The sequence below is a fragment of the Sciurus vulgaris genome, assembly GCF_902686455.1.
Source record: "Sciurus vulgaris genome assembly, chromosome: 14".
Taxonomy (NCBI): domain Eukaryota; kingdom Metazoa; phylum Chordata; class Mammalia; order Rodentia; family Sciuridae; genus Sciurus; species Sciurus vulgaris.
Window position 1 is genome coordinate 49046848 of NC_136475.1, and position 23485 is coordinate 49070332.

Below are 23485 nucleotides of genomic sequence, written 5' to 3' on the forward strand. Positions count from 1 at the left end.
ACTTTTTTTTTTTTTTACACAATATTGTTTCTGAGATTTATCCATAATTTTTGTGTGCCTAATACCTTTTTATCTTAAAATGCTGTATCATTCCATTATGTCCATCAGCCAGGTAATTTATCCATTGTCCCATTGATACGATCATTCACAGTTTTTGCTAGCAGTCTACAGTGAACACTTACATGTTTCCTGATACATATATGTTAGACAGTTAGTGTGGATTATTTCTAGGAGTGAAAATGCTGGCATGTAGGGAATGTACCTTTAAATATTTCTGATGGTCATCTGTTTATACTGCTATTCAGCAATGCATAGTAATTCTTACTTTCCCGAATCTTTTGTGTTATTTTCATCTTAGTTAATCTGACCTTAATTCTTTATCAAGAATTGATAATCAATATTATTGTGTTCATAGTCTTTGCTTGAATATTTTTTTTTATTCTGAGCACTTGTAATTTATTTTGGATACCAATGCTTTGTTGGTTATAGGGAATGTAAATGTATTCTCCCTATGGCAGATCTTTTAGCTTTGTATATGATATAGTTTGTCATATAGAATTTTAGCTTTTAGTATGGTCAGATGTATCAGTTTGTTTCTTGTGGCTTCTGCTTTTTCTGTCTCAAAAACATGTTTCATATCTTGTATAGTTTGTTCTAAAAAGTTAATAGTTTTCACATTTTTTTAAAGATGAGGTAACTCCGAAATTACCTTTCCTTTATTATATATGTTTGTATACAGTTTAGAGATAACTTCTTCATTTGTGGAGACCTGGGGGTAATTTTAGTTTTCTTTCATGAACAACGTTAAAATTTTGTTTGTTTAAATATTTATCAGTAAGACTAGCTGTATATCCTAAGGATTTTGGTAATGGTATTAGCAATACAAACTCTTTGAGTTTTAATATGATGAGGGTTGGCAATATTAGTTAAATATATTTTGAATGTAAAAAGCAGTATGAGTTGACTTTGCTTATGTGATACTTGCTTACTGACTCAGTAGAAACAGTTCTTGTGGGTATTTTCAGTTTTAACAGTTTTTAAACAGTTGTAGTTTTTAAGCAACATGAATGTAACTGTTGTAATCTGATAGTAAAGTTACATTTAAGAGACTGTAAATAGGTTTCAGATAATTGATTTTAAAAAATCATTGTCTGCTTTTATACATTTCCTCTTTGGATTCAGTGTTTCTGTACTTTATACTTGGAAGATCTTTATTTTCCTTTCTTTTTGTAATATAATAGACATGGCTTTGTGGCATCCATATTAAAAATGGGTAATTTTCCTTATGGTCCCTGTCTTCCTGCTGAGTTGATAATGTTTTGATGTATTTTTCTTTTGCTCTGATGAGAGGTCTGCTGCTGCTGCTCTGACATATTCATTTGGATGAATAATTATAACTTGCACAATGTCAAGCTGAAGATGGTAGGGTTTTGTGCGTCATGACAAGCCTAGTAGCCAGTGCAGGTGTCTCACAGCATGATCAGCAACAGCCAGTGTATTCTGGCTCAGAGGAGACATTTAGAGTAGTAAGAAATCAGCACCAAGGGCAAGGCTCTGCTACTATTGGTACTGTGATGTGTGCCAAAGAAACACAAAGTGCTTCTCAAAGACAAGTGTCTAGATACCTCTTTAAAGATATTTATTTTATTTGTACTCGGTAAATTCTCTTTTATAGATTTTAGCACAGAATGTAAGAACATCTCATGATTTATATCTTCATCTGCTTCCTAACATCACATGTCCTCTAAGATATATCCTTAAAAATCTGCTACCTTTTAGAATTTTTACATTCAGGTCATATATGTCAATAGGGCTGAGTAATGAGATTATAGAATGTGCTAATGGTCAGATTATAAATGCACTGATATGTGATTAAATAAAAATGAAATACATTTTATCCAGGTCATTGATCAAACAAAACTGGCTGTTAAAATTGCAGTTCTACCTGTAAATATACCATCAAGTGCAGATATGGTGGAATATCTTTGCCACAGGCGGTTGGACTTTTCAGATCTGGTATAATGCAGTAAGCAGTGGTATTTATGTTTCTTTATCATGGAAATCTGATATTCTTGGAATGGTGCCATGAATGAAGAAGAGCAAAACTAATGATAAAGCCTCTGGCTGATAATCTGATGGTGAATGAAGAATTTGTAATTAAAGGAAACAGTCCTATTACATAGCAGGGAGCATGATCCATTAGTTAGAGCAGCAGACTAGCAGTTGGGTATCCTTGGTTCTGTTTACAGTTCAGCCATTGACTTAATTGTATAATTTCCAACAAGTCACATGACTGTTCTTTGCCTCAGTTCATATGTATGTGAATTTTTTTTCTTTTACAGATATGTTGAGAAAATTAAATTTGGTTAAAAACAAACCCAATGTCAGGGGTCACAAACAAAACTTAATTATCCACTGTGAGAAACCTGTCTAAGTTCTTTTGAACAACAAGATTTTATTTCATTTTATTTTTTTGCTGTCTCTGTCAGAGAACTCATAGTACTAGATTTTTGTTTACTCCTAAATTGATTAATTACCTATGCTTTTGCTTTCTTGACAGTCTTAGTTATTGCCACAGTGGTATGGATAAAAGGATCAAAAGAAGGAAAGTTCATTATTGTGATTATGTGCAATGATAGAAAAAGTATGAGGGAAGGAGTTATGATTTCTATTAGATTCAGTCTCCAGATAATCACTTTTATTTTTTCCTTTTTCCAATAACTTATTTTTTTGAAAATACCCTGCATTCATTCTAAAAGAGGGGAAAAAAAGGGAAAATATTAGCAGTCAAGATTGAGAAAATAAAATATCACCTTTAATGCCCTATTTAGAATTGGAAACTCACTAATAGTTTCAAAAACAATTATTTAGCAAATTCATTTTCAAAATATTGATAACTGTACATTTATTATTCCAGATAATCATTAGAATCACTTGGGTTTTCATTATAATTTAGTTTACATTTATCTATCAAATTAATAATTTTATGTTCATTTTGCTTAGTTCCTTTTAGTAATAGCAGTGGTTTTCTTAACCCAAAAGGTACATGTTTTTGCTGAATTTATTCCTAAGTATTCTAAAAATTTTATTACTACTGTGAATGTAGTCTTTTTATTATATTTTGTAGTTTATAATCATAATGTGGACAAGTAATTAAAAAAATTTAAATTTTATCAAAGTTGTACATGAATATAGCTAAAAGAATTAGGTACCAAGGCTTTTTTTGTTTTGTTTTGTTTTGTTTTTTTGTTTATTTTGCACAATGCTAGGGATTGATCCAAGGGTCCTGTTCATGTTAGGCAAGCAATCTGCCACTCAGGTCCACTCTCAGCCCCTTTATTTCTTTTTTCTTCGTAGATAAAATAGCATTTTGTGGCCTCCTTTCCATGTGTTTCTTTCTCCAGGGTCAATAACTTTTGACTGTTAGCTGATCATTTTAGTGTTTGTGTTGGTCAGTTTTCGGTAACTGTAACAAATACCTGAGGTAATGAACTTATAAAGTATAAAGGTTTATTTTGGCTCATGGTTTTGGATGCATCAGTCCCTAGTAGACCCATTGCTTTTAGGCCTCTGGTGGGGCAGTGTCTTGGAGGGAGTTAATGGTATAGCAAAATCATTAACCTCATGGCCAGATGCAAAACAGAAAGAGCAAGGAACTGGAGTCCCATTATTCCCTCTTGAGAGCAGGCACCCCTGCCTAAGATATCTTAAAGGTGTCTACTGCCTCCCAATAACACCACTTTGGGGATTGAACCTTTAACACAGGGACCTTGGGGAGCTACTTGAGATTTCAAACAATGGCACTATTATAATTTATTATATTCTCTTACATTTATGCTAGCTTTTGTTCGTTTCAGGCGTTATCAATTTCCCAAAGAATTGGCTGCTTTCTCTGTACACAGGCATACTTCTTAACCTCTTGTTCTTTATCAATAATTACATTGTAATTTTGATATAAACGTTCAATGTTTATATTATTCTGACTGTATACTATGCAAGCAAACAATATGTTGTTAACTATATTTTTTTCTTTTGTCAAAGAAAAAACACCCTTGTTTTATTATTCCTAGAGTTAATATTTATCTTTTTCATTTACTTAGTTTTCTAAGTTGTATAACTCATTCAATCCATGTGCCTGTGACAGATCTAAGTAAGTGTTTTTAGTGGGCAAATGGATGTATGACTTTGAATCTCAGTCAGTCAATTACATGTCAGATTAAGGAAGAAGATAACACTCTAATTTCAGTAAATTTCAAATATTACCAAAGCCAGTTGAAGCTTTGTAGATTTGAGATCTGTGATTGTAAACACATGAGCTAGTTCTGTGGAATGGTCAAATTCTTAATGTGAATTTGAAGATCCAAAGACACTAGTTTTATGAAACAGGTTGTCAGATGCTTTTACTACTACCTTAAGTTATACTTTAAATCTCTTACCTGTTGATATTAATAAATCAGACCTTATTATAGACCTTAATGGTAGGCTTCATAGTTTATTCTGCAAGACCACTGTAGCATAACAAAATCTAAACTTTTGGATGAAATCCTATTTCTATCCTTACCAGTTTGTGATCATATATACTTTATTTAACTTTATAAAAAGAAGGAAATAATAAAATAGGAATAATAAAATAAATAATAAAATAGTTTGTCATAGATTACATGTATAGGAGTAAATTGAGATGTGAATGAAAGTACTTTTAATTGGAAAGTGCTATATATAGATGTACAAAATGATAAAAGGAGTTATGTGCATTGGTGAGTTCTTAATAAAATAGAGCTCATGTGGACAAAGAAATAATATGTTTATACAAATTTGTATTAGGTATTTGTATATACATATACATGTAGATACATAGTAACAAGTAGTGGGTCTGTCTATATATTGAGTTATGTATACTTTTAAGACTTTAAAGATAGTATTTCCATTTATATGCAGCATCAAGGAATTTTCTTTTCTCCTTTCCTTTTCCTTTCGAGTGAATCCTGTGGTGCTTAACTACTGAGCTACAACCCCAGCCTTTTTTCATTTAGGGACAGGGTCTCACTGAGTTACTTAGGGCCTCACTAAGGTGCTGAGGCTGGCTTTGAACTTGCAATCCTTCTGCCTCAGTCTCCTGAGCCTCAGATTACAGGCTCAGGGGCCACCATGCTCAGCTCGGAGGAATTTTCTGATGTTCAAAATAAAATGGGGGACTGGGGAGATAGCTCAGTTGGTAGAGTGCTCGCTGCTGAGTTCAATCCCCAGCACCACCCAAAAAAAAAAAAAAAAAAAAAAAGGGCTGTGCCCAGTGGTGCACACCTGTAATCCCGGTGGCTCAGGAGGCTGAGGTAGGAGGATCATGAGTTCAAAGCCAGCCTCCACAACAGTAAGGCACTAAGCAACTCAGTGAGACCCTGTCTCTAAATAAAATACAAAATAGGGCTGGGGATGTGGCTCAGTGGTCAAGTGCCCCTGAGTTCAATCCCCAGTACCAAAAAAAAAAAAAAAAAAAATAGGGATGATAAATGAAAAATGACTACCAATCTCACCAGGCTATGTGGATGTGGCAGACAACTGTATATTGTATAATTAACAGATAAAAGATTTGTTAAGAGAAGTATTGTTTGGTTTTATTGGTTAACATTGTTAATACCTGGACAAACTAATGCTTAACGTAATTGTTTTGAGTAAGTCAGTAAAATACTTGTACATAGCAGATGTCCCAAGTAAAACAAAAATAATAACAGTATACAGATGACTTTTTAATGTTATGATTTATATTTTAAAATACTTTTGGACTCAACAAGATTATTTTAATATCAGTAAAGCAAATTTATTACAACCCACATACTGTTTATTAACTTTCTCTACCTCAGGTTTTATTCCTGTCAGAGACTCCGTCTGGTGAATTGATAGACTGTATTTGTACTTTATTTTTTTAATCCAAGGGTTAATTTGGAATGTGTGGGTGTTCATGTGCTTGTGCATGGGAGCATTTTTATGTTTTAAAATGTTTGTTTAGAAACATCAGTGCCCATTTTAAAGATAAAGTCCAGCAGGTTGCAGACAGAAGTAATTCACTTAGGAAAAGTGTTAATTCCAATATCTCTTAGGATTCCTAAGAGATGGTAGAGATGTTGAATATTAGAAGCCAATCCAGTTTAGCAGATAGATACAGGGAGCCAGACCAGAATATTGGAGTTGGTTAATTGTAGAAGCATTGGGGCAGTGTTTGTTTATTTTTAAAATGATGTCACTATTGCTGTTAGTACCCTGCTCTGGCTATGAGAATAAAGTTGGCAGTCAGCAACACACAAATTTTCTGTTAGTCTTAACCTTATTTGAAGTGATGATTTTTGTTGTAATTGTTTTTTATTTCATTGTTTTTAGTATGAATGATTAAAAATTAGAGCTAACTACTTCTGCGGCATAGTTGCACCCTTTATTTGATATAACTTAACTGGAATGAAAACCGGGACTGCCTTATGTTTTTATTAATTGGCTTGATTTGTTTAAAAAATAGTCTACAATAGAGGATAGCTAAGGACAGAATGAAAGTATCTGTATTCAACATGCACTAGACAGACTTTTCTTTTTTAAAGTAGAATTACTGCAGTCATTCCATGATGGCTATACATGAGGTGATTGTTTCATTTGGCTTTGCAGGCAGATACCCTCTTCACATGAATTAAAAACAGCAAATATTTTAAATTATCAGTGGTCAGTTAAATAACCAAAGTATTGAAGAGATGATAAGTTCTTTGTGGATTGCTTTGACAACAAACACCTTTTGATTAAATAGCTTCAATTATAGATGTATCTATAGAAAAGAGTTGAGAACATCATCAGTGAAGCAAGCAAGATCAAATGAACTGAGTATTTAGAAGATTTATCATCTTTTTAAAGATATCTGATTAGAAATATTGCAATCAATGTTAAAATTTTTTTAAAAGTTTAATTTTTAATATTTCCTTATTCTGTTGAGGCTTTTGAATTCCCCAAAGATAAAGATAAAAATGGTTATTAGAGGATTTATCTGCAAGTGTTATAGGGAAGTATAAAAAAATCAGAATGGGAAGCAACTGTTGCAAGTACCAGAAAATTATGCTATTAATTTAAGTGTCATCAGAGCACAAAAGATCATATTCTGGGACTATGTGAACATTATTAAAATACTGGAAATAATAGTACTTAAGATGAAGATATTATACTGTAAGATCTGGTTAAGTGACTGACATTATTGCTTCACTTCAGGTATTATAAAAGTAACAAAATGCTTTTAAAGATAATAAGCGTTACATTTTGAGATTGGCAGTGTTCACACTTTCCTGCTTAAGTGCTTTCCTAGTTTAACGTAATTTAATAACAGTTATGGGGGAATAGCTAACATCGTAGTTCCCATATATATCTTGCTTCCTTTCTTCTCCAATATATTCACATTTTATATATCTCTATAGATATTTAAAAGTTATAGACATAGATATATAAAAGCGATATAATTTCATTCTCTTAGTGATGGTGTATGAACTATGACTCTTATGCCTTCTTTATCCTTGTTATAAGGAATATTGATATATTTGTTCTATATTTGCTTTTTTTTTCTATATTTGCTTTTAAGTTCCTAATTTTTTTGGGGAAAAAAAAAACTTATAAAGGAGCTCTTGCTATGTAAATCCATTTCTATCCAGAAATCAGAATTTTTTTTTAAAAGCAGCTTTATTGAGGTATAATTGACATATAATCAGCTGAACATACTCAAGTGTACAGTTTGGTGCATTTTAACAAGTGTTTACCCATGAAATCATCTGTACAATCTACATAATAAACATTTTTGACACACCCAAGTGTCCTTTCCTTTTGTAGTCCCTGCCTCCTGTTCTTTCTGTCTCTGTTGACTCTTCCCCAGTCCCCCTGCTTTCTGTCACTAGATTAATTTGCATTTTCTAGAAATTACATAGTTTTTGTGCTTTTTGATGTCACATTTCTTTCTTCAATATAATTACTTAGAATTATGTCATCTTATAGCATATAATATTGTTCATTCTTTTTTATTGCTAAGTATGTGTGTACCACATAAATTCCATTCACCTGTAGATGTGCACATGGGTTGTTTTTAGGATATGGATATTACAAATAGAGTTGTCATGAACATATAAATGTGTAATATAACATTTCATATAAACATGTTTTCATTTCTTTGGGGCAAATACATAGGAGAGTAGTAGCTGGATCACATAGGAGGTATAGGAGGTGTATCTTTTTAACTTTGTAAGAAACTGCCAGACTATTTTCTGAGCTGGTTGTGCTGTTTTCCATTCCTAACAGTCATGTTGGAGGCTTCTTGTTCAGCTACATGCTTGTTCACATTTGGTATGGTCAGTCAGTCTCATTTTTGTCACTGCAATCAGTATTTAATGCTCTCTCAAACGTGATTTTAATTTACACTTACTTAATGAGCAGTGGTGTTGAACATCTTTTCATGTGCTTATTTCTCATCCACATATCTTTGTTGAAGTGCCTGCACATTTGTTTTGCCTAGAGGCCTAAATTAAAGGAGAGAGAGATATTTATGGGTTGGAAGATTGAGTTTTATTAAGAAGTCAGTTCTCTACAAATTGATCTGTGGATTCAGCATAATCCCAATCAAAAATTTGGACATTTTTTTAGACACTGACAAAATTATTTAAAAATTCATATGAAAATGCGAATGACCTATGCAATAATCAAAATAATCTTGAAAAAGGATAATGTGGGAGACTAACCCTATCTGGTATAAAAACTTATAAATCTACCATTTTCAAGATAATGTGATACTGTCAAAAAGGTAGACATGTCACTGAAACAGAATTTTAGAAATAGACTCATTCATATATAGATAGCTGTTTTTAACACAGATGCAAGGACATTTCAATACAGGAAGGACAGTCCTTTCAACAAATGGTGATGAAACAATAATCTGTGTGTCAAAAAGAACAACTTTAAGCTATGTGTCAAAATTAGTTCCTAATGTGTCAGAACCTTAATGTTAAACCTCACATTACAAAACTTCTAGAAGAAACGTGTGCACAGCTTTAGGTTAGAATTTTCTTATTACGCCATGAAATACAATACTGGACTTTATCACAAATTAAAAATTTGTTATTGAAAGATACTGTTAAGAGAATGAAACGGCAAGCCACAGCCTAAGAGAAACTATTTACAATTCATATACCTGATAACATACTTGTCTTAAGAATAGGTACAGAACTCTCAAAGCTCAAGAAAACCCAAAATGGGAGGTATTTTATATAGACATATTTTCTAGTTTCTTAAGGCTAACCCTTTTATGACCATGAAAGCATTGACTTTTTGTGAAAAAAGTTTTCAAAATATGCTTACTTAACTCAGAATTGAACTTCTCATATGCCTGATGACCTTTTGGCTAGGTGTCAGAAGATTTCCCTACTTCACTTCTTTAGCAACACTCTGTGGGTTACATTGCTTCAGTCAGCTTCATAGTGGTATGTCTTAACAAAACACCCCAGCTAGCTTTACCATTCTCAAATTATCTCTCTGTGACCAAGAGTACTTGTGGAAGCCACTAAGCATACATATGTATGCAAACCTGGAAATGTGAGAAAATTAATCGTCCTAAAGGCAGTTTGACCAGTGGATAATGGAAACCAGTAAATAAATGTTCCTGAATTCTAATTCTGGTATAGGAATTCTAAGGAACTTTCTTTACAGCTTCTTGCAAAGCCACCATTGAGCATAGTGACTGGCCTGAAAACACACCCTTATTTTGACTTTTCCTCCTGTCCAATCCCTACTCCCTAAGTTCATTTCCAAAAAACTGTCCTCACATAAGCCTTTGTCTCAGGGTTTGTTTTCCAAAGGGATCTCACACTCAAATTGTCATTGTCATATGCTACTGATAAATACGACATAGGGACAGTGTTCTAAATACAGCACTCATACTTATGGCCTAGAAATTCACCTTTAAAAAAAAAATCCTGATATTTGCTGTTTGATTATTTGACTTGTTTTTCAGGATTGAACAAATTCTATGAACTATATATGACTTCCTAAGCTGTTAAATTTGGCAGACCCTCTTTAAAATCAATTTATAAATCAAAGGCTGCACTAGCCTTCTATAAAATGATATCCTTGACCCCAGAAAATTGCAATCTTCTTCACATTTGCTATCAACTACTTTTGACTTGTAACCACAATTGGAAAAATTTTGACTTCTTTATAACTTAACACTGGGCTGCAGGCACTAACATTTTAGCTGTATTTACACCTAGTTTGTAGAATGAAAGTAAAGGTTTGTTAGCATTTCAGTCATATGTACTACTATAGTTTTGAGAGTTTGTATCTAAACATAAATAATTCATCAATGAACTGATGACATGGTAAGAAAAACCAGATCACATACCTGTTTCACTAGTGGTACAACATGCAGTCATGGAGCTAGTAAGAAAAAATTCTCTATTACTTATGCTTCATAAATAATGATTATAAAATGTGACACCTTTAAGGTTTTTAATAATGATATAGTTTATTTATTAAACATGAACAAAGTAACCAACCTGGCTTTATCCTGCTCAGATCTTGGGATACATGGTTCATGTACATGTTCTATCGTGACAGTTGGCAAGTGTTGCAAAAATAGCCCAAGTGGACATTGGAATAGTGGATAGTTTTGGAATTGTAAAACTATTCAGGAAGTAGAATAAGCCTTTTAGTTTTCTGTTAAGGTTTTGATTTGATGACTTTTGGCCAGCCTAACTTTTTTCTTTTCTCTTTTTTAGTTTTTTTTTTTTTTTTATTTTTACAGACAGCTTTCTAATGGTTCATGATCTCAAGGTTTAAATGCAAAAGACATACCAAACGGATGGTTGATTTAGAAATCTTTTCAGTTGTCTATGTTCAAAAAATTTTAGTGAGTCAACATAGGTCTCCCAAATATTTTTTTTTTCATGGCAAAGCCTATATACAGGGCAGTCCAGATGCCTGATTTAGGTGCAGAGAATCTCACTAAGAGTCTTAAGTGAACTCCATATTGGAATGATTTCTTAATATCTTTATGCTTGCTTGGAGATGTCTTTATTTTTCTTGAAGTAATACTTTAGCTGGGTGCTAACTACTTGAAGAGTAATACTTTGGCAGTGGCTTACACCTGTAATCCCAACAACCTGGGAGACTGAGGCAGGAGGATCACGTTTCAGGCCAGACTCAAAAATTATCCAGGCCTTAAGAACTTAATAAGATCCTATCTCAAAATAAAAAATAAAAAGCGTTGGGATATAGCTTAGTGCCCTGGGTTCAGTCTGCAGTACCCTGTTCCCAAAAAGAGTAATACTTATATTCTTTTGACCTTTGTTTTTCACTGTAGGAAGATTACACTCTGTATCAGAGAATAGCTCCCTGTTAAAGTGTGCCCTGTGCATGTGATGTTTTAGAGGCAGTTTCCCAATTTCTCTTGTTAGTTCTTATCTCTTTTTTTCTGCTGTAGCTGAACTCCACATTAAAATAGACCAAAAAAAAAAAAAAAAAAAAAAATCTGTCGTGGTTGGTCTTGAACATAAACCTTTGTTGCAAATCTTTTGGGGCAGTTGAGGTAAAATGTTTGTGGTTGCTATTCCTTTTTAACCTTTTGTATTCTCCAAGTTTCTTATAATGTTTCCTCTTTTTAAAAAAGTTGTAATATTTTTGTGGTGGGTGTCTTAAAAAATGGTCTGTTTTGCGTCTCTCTTCTACCACACCAGCAGTCTTGAGGCTATTGCATTATGATCATGGATTATGAGCTACTTTTCTTCTCTGTGAGAATTTGTTATTTTGGGCACTCAGCCTTATATGTATGGGTTTACTTGATCTTTTTTCTATAGCTGATTTCTATTGTCTTCTCATTTTTTGGGGTCTTCTTTCTTTTATTAATTTCCTTTAATCATAGTACTGTATATATGTACAATAAACATGACATTTTTTCTTGATTTGTGAATTCATTAGTCACAGTGTTCTGAATATAAATTTTGGGTTTTTAGTATATTTAGTTCATATAATTGCTTTGCTATTCCTGCTAGAAACTTGCGGTCCTAAACCTATTTCAACAATTCAGTGTTTTGGGAGATTGCAATGTTTGCTTTATATTTTATAAAATAATAATTACATAATACATTTTGACTTAAATACATGGGGACCATAAAATATAGTGTAATCTAAATATTTTGATTTTTATTTGAAAGCCGGGTATTTTGATATGAAAGTTCTTTTTGATGAAGAGGAAATGACTACAGTAGATCAAATATACATTATATTTAATAGATATGTATTTATATATAATTTGACAAAATCTGTTTATAAATGAGAATTAGAAATAAATGGGAGTACATTATAGTAATTGACATCTTAAAAGGCAATATAGGTACTTTAAGTGGAAAGCATTATCTACTTTATGGATTTTTGAACAGTTCTATTTAGAATTCTTGACTTTTAGAGCTGGGAGTTACCTTATAAGTTATCTATTGCACACCTACATATATAATTGCAGTTTTAAAGCTTTAAAGAGAGGCTAAGTATATCTCAAAAACCTCATTACCCTCAAGATTAGAGCTGTAACTTTCTTATGACCTGGGTGCTTCTATCCCTGTATCAGAGACCTCAACATAGTCCTATTAGTTTTATCGACTTAACATATTTTTTGGTATATTACATATATCATGAAATGAAAGGACGGCTATCTGACCTTTTATTTCTGTTTTACCTAGGGTTTTTTTATGATTATAAACCCTAGGTATTTTTATGATTATAAAAATAATGTGTTATTGTAGAAAATCAAAAGAACAAAGAAGAAAATAAAAATTGTCACTATAAAGAGGATTGGTTTGTTTTTTTTTTTACCCATACTAACCAGGAACTAATGAAGAAATGGAATAAAGTCATTGGAACATATTGAGAACAAGACTACTATTGATTATTCTGGAGTGGATTAAGGTCATGGACCAGGGTCCCATAGGACCTGCAAAATGCTTGCCTATTTACTGAGATTCTGTGATAAAGTGCTAACTAATAATGAGAGTCTGGTAAGAAAAGAACCAAACTATGAGATTGAGCTGTTATCGAAGGAAAGGCGACTTCAGAAAATGCATATTCCCTACCCAGTGAACTTTTTTTCACCATCATCTTCTAACCCTGAGACTTCTCTAATTTCCTTTGCTTACCCTGAAGCTTTGTAATTAGAGAAATAATGTCTAAACTCACGGGGTTGAAAATTTTTTATTAGATTATGCATATTTTGTCTTTAGGGAATTCCCCCATTATCCCCCATTTTTCTATTCCTGTTTTTTTTTCTATTTTCCTTATTGATTTTATCAATAATCCTTTATATGTTAAGGGTAACAATCTTTTGTCTAATATGGAACAGCTATTTTCCTGTTTGCTATTTTTTTTTATTGGGCTGTGAACTTACAATAATGTCTTACAATAATGACTGCATAATTGAAACATTCACTGTATGTTAAACAATTAGTGTTTTTTTTTATTTTTTTTTAGCTTATGCTCAAAAAGGGGGCGGTGTAAGTCTCTTTTTTTTATTTATTTATTTAATTTATTTTTTATTGTAAACAAAAGGGATACATGTTTCTCTGCTTGTACATGGCATAAAGGCATACCATTTGTGTAATCATAAATTTACATAGAGTAATGTTGTTTGATTCATTCTGTTATTTTTTCCCTTCCCCCCACCCCTCCCACCCCTCTTTTCCCTCTATACAGTACTTCCTTCCTCCATACTTGCCCCCCTCCCTAACCCTAACTCTAACCCTAACACTAACCCTTCCCTCCCCCCATTATGTGTCATCCTCCACTTATTAGCGATATCATTCGTCCTTTGGCTTTTTGAGATTGGCTTATCTCACTTAGCATGATATTCTCCAATTTCATCCATTTGCCTGCAAATGCCATAATTTTATCATTCTTTATGGCTGAGTAATATTCCATTGTGTGTATATATATATATATATATATATACCACAGTTTCTTTATCCACTCATCAATTGAAGGGCATCTAGGTTGGTTCCACAGTCTGGCTATTGTGAATTGAGCAGCTATGAACATTGATGTGGCTGTATCTCTGTAGTATGCTGATTTTAAGTCCTTTGGGTATAGGCCAAGGAGTGGGATAGCTGGGTCAAATGGAGGGTCCATTCCAAGTTTTCTAAGGAATCTCCACACTGCTTTCCAGAGTGGCTGCACTAATTTGCAGCCCCACCAGCAATGTATGAGTGTACCTTTCTCCCCACATCCTCGCCAACACCTGTTGTTGCTTGTATTCTTGATAATCGCCATTCTAATTGGGGTGAGATGGAATCTTAGGGTGGTTTTGATTTGCATTTCTCTTATTACTAGAGATGTTGAACATTTTTCCATATGTTTGTTGATTGCTTGTAGATCATCTTCTGTGCAGTGTCTATTCATTTCCTTAGCCCATTTGTCAACTGGATTATTTGAATTCTTGGAGTAGAGATTTTTGAGTTCTTTATAGATTCTGGAGATTAGTGCTGTATCTGAAGTATAAAATATGCAATGGAGAAAAGATAGCCTCTTCAACAAACGGTGCTGGGAGAATTGGAAATCCATATGCAACAGAATGAAACTAAACCCATATCTCTCACCATGCACGAAACTAAACTCAAAATGGATTAAGGACCTCGGAATCAGACCAGAGACCCTGCAGATTATAGAAGAAAAAGTAGGTCCAAATCTTCACCTTGTTGGTCTAGGATCAGACTTCTTTAACAGGACTCCCATAGCACAAGAAATAAAAGCTAGAATCAACCACTGGGATAGATTCAAACTAAAAAGCTTTCTCTCAGCAAAGGAAACTATCAGCAATGCGAAGAAAGAGCCTACAGAGTGGGAGAATATCTTTGCCAATCATACTTCAGATAGAGCACTAATCTCCAATTAGTGTTTTGTATACCTTATCTCAGTAACACTATTTCCATATTATAGAACTGCTGTGATTTGGATAAGTGTCCCCCCAAAGACCCATGGGTTAAAAAGGCTTGGTCCCCAGGACAGCACTGTTTAGGAGGTGGGGATTACTGGTGGTCCTTAGGCCACTGGGGGCATATCCTTGATGGGAATTGTTGGGGCCCAGGCTTGTTCCTTTTTGCTTCCCTGCTGTGAGCTGAACAGTTTGTTCTACCACATGCTCCCTGCCACTGCCATTTGGCACCTTATTAGAGGCCCAGAAGTGATGAGTTTGCCTGATCCTGAGTTGGAAACTCCGGAACTGTGAACTGAAATAAACCTTTGCACTTGATAATGATACAGTTTGGATCTGTAATGTTCCCCCAAGGCTCATGTGCTGAAGGCTTGGTCCCTGGCGCAGCAATGTCCAGAGGTGGGGCTTTGGGGAGGTGATTATATTGTGAGGGCTCTGACCTCATCAGTGGATTAATCACTGATAACTGAATATACTGCCAGAAGGTGGTGGAAACTGGACATAGGGACATGATTGGACCATGGTTACTGGGATATGTGCCCTCAGCCACTTTATCATGTCCCTGCTGCCCCTCCCCACTTCCCTTCTTTCCTGCTGCTATAAGCTGAGCAGCTTTTCTCTGCCACTGCATTCTGCCATGATGTTCTGCCTCACTTCAGAGTAATGGAGCCAGCCATCTGTGGATAAAAACCTCCAAAAAGATGACTAACACAGTTAATGACACACGTACGTTATTATAGTGACAGAAAGCTTACACAAGAAGGTAAAAGAGATTAACTAACTTGCTGAGAAAGATGCAATTGTAAGTGGTGGAGCTATGAATGTGTCTTGAGATTTGACTACAGTTTATGATCTTGACCAACAAATCTCACCCCGTTTTTTGTAACAGGAATTGAACCCAGGGGCACTGAGCTACATTCCCAGCACTTTCTTATTTTAAGACATGGTCTCGCTAAGTTACTTAGGCCTTGTTAAGTTGCTGAGGGTGGCCTGGGACGTGTGATCCTCCTGCCTCAGACTCGCAAGTGGCTGGGGTTACAGGATGTGCCACCATGCCTGGCTCTATGTTCTTAACATCATTAGTATTTAGTATAGAGAATAACACTTGGTAAACACATTATTCATATTTGCTGAGTTGAACTATATTAGGACAGAATTCATTTATGTAGTATTATTTAATTTTATATTACTTTGTGTAAAAGAAGACTAACTCTTCATTGCTTGACTTAGTTTGTTGAATATGGCTAAAAATTGAGCATTTTCAGTTGATAAAGATAAAGCATTTTCTTTGATAAGGTCTTATTTTATAAAATAAATTCCCCTTTTATCCCTAATACCCCCAAATTTATTATAGAAATAAAATATTACTTATTAAAGTTATGATGAAAATGTTCTGAAGGATGCTTTTTTCCTTACAGGCTGGACTGCCTGAATCTTATGCAAATCTGACTCTGGGACCATTTAAACTGTAACAAGTATGGCTATTCATTGTTCCACCAGTGGTTCTCAACCTTGTCTGCATGTTAGAATCACTGGGGAACCTTTTAAAAGTTCTAGTGCCAAAGGCTGCACTGAACTAAGATCAATTGAAAAGGAATGTCCGTGTAGAATATATATTAGTGTTGTAAGTTTCTTAAGTTATTCCTGTATGATTTTTATTTTAAAGAGGTACTGATAATACTTCAGTGGGTTTTAAAAGACTATTTATAGTTGAAGGAAAGGCTAAATTTTACTAAAAAGAGAATATAACTTCTTATATTCTCTAAATTTTTTTAATCCTCTTAAGATTGTGTGATTAAGAATGCCTGTCATACGAATGATCTCGCTGATAAGCGGATGAGGACATATAATGGGGGATGGGAGGTGTTAGCATTAGGGTTAGGGTTAAGTTTAGGGTTAGGAATAAGGAGGGTGGTAAGAATGGAGGAAGGAAGGACTGTACAGAGGGAAAAGAGTGGTGGGAGGGATGGGGGGGAAGGGAAAAAAATAACATAATGAATCAAACAACATTGCCCTATGTAAATTTATGATTTCACAAATGGTATGCCTTGACTCCATGTACAAATATAGAAACAACATGTATCCCGTTTGTTTACAATAAAAAAAATTCTAAAAAAAAGAAAAAAAAGAATGCCTGTCATAAACATTTCAAAGATAATTTACTTAGAGAATGAGCTTTTTCCCTAGGAAGACATGATTGCAAGTTTACTATCTAATTGTATATAGATTTAAGAAGTTAATTATGTAGACTTAAAAATTTACTTTAAAAGTCTAATTATTAAATATTTGCAAAAATGCAACAAATCAGTTCATAACCTGACCTAGAGGAGTAATTTTAATTTTCTCAATTATAAATAACTCATGCATAATTTATATAATTTAATATTTTTAAGATTAATTTCCCTTTTAACATTTTATTATACATGTTCAAATGTACAGAAACCGTGAAAAAATTTGATGAATACCCATATAACCACTACTTAGATTCTACGGTTAATATTTACTGTACTTATTTAATCACATATCTTCACATTTATCCATCCCTCTATCCATAAAGCCATCTGATTTTTATTGCCTTCCAAAATAATTTGCAGGTATTAGAACACTTTCTCTAAAATATATCAGCATGCAAACCCTTTAACTTTGTTCAATTTGAAAACAATGAAATGCACAAATCTGAAGTATACTATTAACCCAGTAAATGGACACACCTATGCAATCCATATTCAAGATGTATAACATCCCCATCCCAGTCCTATCCCTTCTAGTAAATCCCCATTATTTTGATATTTTCCCCATAACTTAAATTATGCCTGTTCCAAACTTCCTATAAGCATATATTATGTACTCTTCTTGTACATAGGGTTATTTCACCCAGCATAGTTTTGAAATTTGCTCATGTTGTGACATATATTAATAGTTTGCTCTTTTTTATTCCTGAGTAGTACTCCATCACTTGAATTTACTGGGATTTGTTTATCCTTTCTTCTCTTGATGGGCATCTGGACTATTTCTAGTTTTGGGTTCTTGGGAATACAGTTTCATTAAGGGCTTGTAGAAATATAGCTGCAAAGAGCTTTCTAGGAAGTCTTGTTATGGACTTATCTTTTCACTGCTCTTAGATTAGACTTGCTAGGTTACAAGATACGGATATGTTCAGTTTTTAAAGGGAATGCAGTTACCAAATCTTTCCAAAAGCAGTTGGTGCCATTTTACATGCCCACCAGTAAGTAGTATGAGAGCTCAGGTTGTTTTACATAATCATCGATGCTTTTTAATTTTGTTTTGTTGCATCTTAATGTTATCTTATAATTGGTGTTCTCACCCATTTCTGAACATTTTCTTTGATTCATTTTTCATTTTATTTTTTAGATTGCAAATTGGCCAAAAAAGTAAATCTTAAAATAACATGGTACTTTTGGTGAGATATGAAACCGCTTATGTTACAAAATGAGTTGGCTATTTTTATTTTGAAACAATAGGCAATTCATCTCCCTGTAAAATACTTACTTAAGTATAACTAGTTTTTGCTAATATTATTCCTTGTCATTTATGGTATGTGTGTGTGTGTGTTTATGAAATTTGATAATGACTTTTAGTATTTAAAATGTACTTTTTCTATAATTACCAAGTGACCTCTAGTTTGAGGATTGTTTCCTTTTTTTGATGTTATTTTCTCATTTTTTTTTTTTTTTTACTGTTATTGGCTCATTTCTTATTTTAAAGTGTCTTATTTTCTGTTCAAAATGCAGTTACAATTTTATTTGTAGCTGCACATAAGAGAAATGGACAACACCTGGATATACTTTAAAATAAAACATTATGAAAACTTTCACTTTTGAGGGGTATTAAATAACACTAGATTTTAAATACATGTATATGTATAGATATAGATGGAGAGAATGAGAAAGGAAAAGACACTGCTATTCCAATTTAAATACTAGTTACTTGGGAAGTTAAGTTTTCTGATTGCTGCATTCTGTTGTCCAAATTTGTAGGTATGATGAACCAGAACAGAACAGACATTTTACCCTTTGTGTCCTAAAAGGTTATTTTCAGACATTAAGCTCTAGTTCCTACTAGAGCTGTTTTTCTATAAAACTTGATAGAAGTTTTCCTTAAGCATGGAGTTTTCCTTAAGCACATGGAAGTAAGACACGTGTGTATGAAGTGGCTACTTTCTTTCTCTTACATAGAGTCTTAAACTTGCATTGTTGGCTTGTTTCACCTTTGCCTAGTACATTTATACTATTTTAATTATGTGTTTTGCTTATTTAAAACAGTAACTACAGCCCTTAATGCTTTTCAAATCATTTTACTGTTTGTATAAAAAGTACTTAGAAAAAGTTGTCTTTTAAACATTTCTTCTTATTATTATTTTGTGGTGCTGGGGATTGAACCCAGGGCCCTGTGCATTCGAGGCAAGTACTCTGCCAACCGAGCTGTTTTCCCAGCCCCATACCACATTATTTTAACATTGACTTTGACTTTATTTAAAAGATGGTCATGGGGGTGCACACCTGTAATCCTAGTGACTCAGGAGACCAAGACCATGAGAATCCCAAGTTCAAGGCCAGATTCACCAAACTTAGTGAAATTCTGTCTCAAAATGTAAAAGGAACAGGGATATAGCTCAGTGGTAAAGTGCCCCCTGGGCACAGTCCATAGTACTGCCAAAAAAAAAAAAAAAAAAAAAAAAGAGTGAAAATATAAACTTTTTAAAAATTGGTGATGGCGCTTAGTGAAAATTTATCTAAGCTAACTCCCATAAAGGATTAATATCTTAAACCAAATCCAGATGGACTAAAATTTAAATCATAGTTTATCTGAATACTTTAAAAATATGTTAAACCTTTTTCATACTTTTTGCCTAATTAGAACTGTAAAGGTGTTTCCTAATGATGTTTAAGAGTTTAACAGAATGATAGTTTTATAATAAAAAGACAGTGCTGCATTGACTTCATTTCGTAGCACATTTTCATACTAAAATTATATAGACACTATGCACAATACATTAGATATATGGTATACATTAATAAAGTTGTAGGTTAGTAATTACTATTCCACATATACAGTATGTCATAATACTAATGTGGGATATAGTCTAATGACAGTAAAAAGAATTCTGTTAAGCTAGTGGAGGTGAAGAGATATAACACAGGGAGAGTTGTTTGTTGGAGTTCACCTTCTAGCTGAAATGAAATAGCTTAAAATTTCTAAATTGAGGTATTTTGAGTGAAAGATTATCTCCTATTGGTAGCATGCCACATAACTTATTCAGCTTTCATCTATTCACAGGGCTCCTTAATAAGCATTCATAGTCAGTTTTTGGCAGCATTAGAATCACTGAAGGCATTCTGGGATGTTATGGATGAAATTGATGAGAAGACCTGGGTACTTGAGCCAGAAAAACCTACACGGAGTGCAACAGCACGCAGAATTGCATTAGGTAGGGAAAAGAGGATTACAGATTTTATTTTTAGGTTTTTGGTTTTATTTTATATCATTTATGAAAATGAATCTAAAGATGACATTTGAAATCATAATGAAACTTTGTAGGATATTATGATTTCTTTTATAACCACATATTCAAATATATTACAGGTGAAAAGGGCAGGTACTTAAGTGTTTCATTATAAAAGGTAATGCTCCAGTGGGGGTGACATTGAGAGTGTTTTTTTTTTTTAGCATCGATAGTATTAAAAAATACACATTACTTAGAACAACAAGAAAAACCTGTATAGGAAATAATGAAGTTGAGAAATTTAGACAAGATTGGTATAAGTCTGGAAATACTGACAAAAATATAGAAGTAGGTAAAAGAATCCAAAGTGGACCATGCCATTGAAGAGTGAATAGAAGGCACAAGAACTGAATACATTTTAAGCATTTTCTTTATGATAATCATATGAAGTTAATGAGTTAGATATAGTACAGCTATAAAATTCTTATAATGTTATCATATTCTCTTAACCGTAAAATGGTATGTTTTTCCATTGTGAGCAAACATACTAGAAGTCAGTCAATTTTAGACTTCAGTCTTTCTCAAAATTATAGAAATTATAAATAGATATTTATGTCCACATTAAATGCCATTTCTGGTGTTAATCTACCCATTTATATCTTTCCTCGTCTAAATAGGTATGTTTTTGGAAGACGTGTTTGAAAGACACATATACAAAATATTTGCATATTTTGAAATTCTGGTGTGAATCATGTCCAAATTAGTGAGCAATTTTTATACTTTCCACCAGGGCATAATAGGTTATTTAGGGCATGGGGTAAGAATTGATGTTTTTATGAGAAGAAAGAATAATTGCATAATTCTCTAATAGTATTGTTATTTTTCTAGTTTGAAAAATTCTAATAGTATTTAATTTGGAATTGACTGAATTATGACATATTTATGAACAAATATTATGAAAATATTTCCTTCAAAGAAATGTAATGTATTATTTTCGTGGCCCCATTAAAATAATTACTCTTACTGTGTACTTTTTATTTGTTATTGTTCAACATAAACAGCCTAGTTACTGTCTCTGTATTTACCTTTAGCTGCCCCACCCTGCCTTCAGGCATTGATTTGTTGCATTGGGACAAGTTTTAGACAAACTGAAAGATTCGTTAATACAGCCATTATTTAAGTGAAGAGCCATTAGTAGAAGATATTGCTATCTAAGAAATTTATATTTATAGTAAAGATAATTTTGAATTTTTAGTTTTCTCATTGAATGACTACATTTTTTATCTTGATGACAACATTTTGTCAGATTTGTAATTGTATTTGTAACTGCAACCTTTGGTAAAAGGCTTATATGAAATTGTGCAGAATTTAAGATGTTTTTACTATAAAAATGAAGTTGAAATTGATTTCATACTGTATACCTTCACAAAGTAGCAGTAAAATTTTTTTTGTGTGTGTTTGGTGCTGGGGATTGAACCCAAGGCCTTGAGCATGTGAGGCAAGCACTCTACCATCTGAGCTATGCCCCCAGCAGCAGCAAAATTTTGGAGCTTTTACTATACTCCAGTTAAAACTTTGAATCCAGGGCCAGGTAGAAAGAGATTTTTTTTAGAGTTTGTGAAATAGCTTGTTTTTCACTTTTCCATTTGATTGTGTTGAATCATTTGTTAAATTACAAGGGCTTCACATCGAGCGAAGAATTCAGAGAATGTTTATATAAATTTCACAAACTTGAACTTAAACATGTTTACATGTACCTTTCATTTATTACAAGCCTTTTCACATTCTACCATAGTTCTGTAAAATGTAAACTTTTAAAGCCATGAAAAATAATTTTTAGATCATCACTTCCTACACTTACATTTACTAAAACTTTTCTATAACAGAATTGACCAGAATCCCAACTTACTTATATTTATGAATTAACTGTTTTTTTAAACTTGAGATCCCTGAATCTTACTGATTCTTTTTATAAAACATTTTGTTAATCTTTACTTGGGTATACAATAAAATTGGCAGTTAGACTGATGTCTTGGTTGGCTTAATGAATTATTCCACTTCTGAAAACTTTAATCTTCCTTTGTTCTAGGAAATAATGCTTCCATAAATATAGAGGTAGACCCCAGGCATCCTACTATGCTTCCTGAATGCTGCTTTCTTGGAGCTGACCATGGTATCAGAACTCAGAAATATTTTGTAACAGAATCATAAAATCCTTGGATACCACTGTTAAGTATAAAATTCTAAAATAGAAATAGTAATTATTTTAAATGAAATTATATACTTTTATTTAACACACTGTGTATGATTTAGGTTTTCAAATCAAATATTTCAGAAACAACTTTCTGTACCAAATGTGGCTATACAAAATGAGAGGAGAAAACCCTAAATTATTTAACTAATTTTTTTGTTTTAATATTTGAAGTGGTAAAACCCCTGGGAATTAAGCTGAGCCAGAACATACATTTGTGGTTAGTATCTTGGCAATATATTTATTTTTCTATGATTTTATAAACTTTATAAAAGTTTTATAAAAAGTTTTGTATATAGTGGTGTTTTATTTTGTTTTTTTCCCCCATGCTTTTAGGGATCCAGAAAACAGTCTATTACAAAATTTGAAGGATGTTTTAGAAATTGATTTTCCAGCTCGTAGTATCCTGGAAAAATCTGTAAGTTTTATCAGTGCTTTGATATTCCACATTGTGTTGCAAAATGAAATTTAAATGCTTCTCTCAGAAATATGAGGCTGAAGGGGAGGGAATTAGAAGAATGTTCTAACACAGACCTCTGAACTACAAATTAACAGTTATATCAAAGAACTTGTTAACCTTCAATGGTTTAAAATGTACTTTTTTCATGGCCTTTAGCAGCAGAGTGATTGACAGGCATTTATCATTAAAAATAAAGGGAAAAGTCTGAAGTAGCTAATGAGATATTTGGATGTTTTATAGTTTGAATTAACTTGATATAAGTATTTATGAAGGATGGCAATATTTTTAAAAAAAATTTTATCTTTACTATTGTAAAGATAAAAAATTGATTTTTACATA

General features: G+C 33.0%; 2 protein-coding genes across 6 annotated transcripts in view; one reads left to right on the forward strand and one right to left on the reverse strand.

Annotated features, from left to right (window-relative positions):
* The window catches only part of FANCL (FA complementation group L), a 69182-nt gene that overhangs the window by 43687 nt on the left and 2010 nt on the right, over positions 1-23485 (forward strand). For 3 of the 4 annotated variants that reach the window (XR_013759142.1, XM_079110472.1, XM_079110473.1), the window contains exons 8-11: positions 20270-20420; positions 22525-22608; positions 22861-22906; positions 23023-23104. Coding sequence is in view for 3 of the 4 variants with exons in the window: in XM_079110472.1 (XP_078966598.1) it covers positions 20270-20420; positions 22525-22608; positions 22861-22906; positions 23023-23104 (363 nt within the window). In the remaining variant the exon portion in view is untranslated. The remainder of the gene's footprint in view (positions 1-20269; positions 20421-22524; positions 22609-22860; positions 22907-23022; positions 23105-23485) is intronic. The other variant, XM_079110474.1, reaches the window with a different exon arrangement.
* Positions 1-23485, reverse strand: part of VRK2 (VRK serine/threonine kinase 2) — a gene marked incomplete at its 5' end in the record, with an annotated part of 141219 nt that overhangs the window by 11121 nt on the left and 106613 nt on the right. The window contains one exon of one of the 2 annotated variants that reach the window (XM_079110469.1): positions 7637-8525. The exons of the other annotated variant lie outside the window; for it this stretch is intronic. Coding sequence (XP_078966595.1) covers positions 8475-8525 — 51 coding nt within the window. The 3' untranslated portion in view covers positions 7637-8474. Of the gene's footprint in view, positions 1-7636; positions 8526-23485 lie in introns of those variants that run through there. 2 annotated transcript variants of the gene reach the window in all.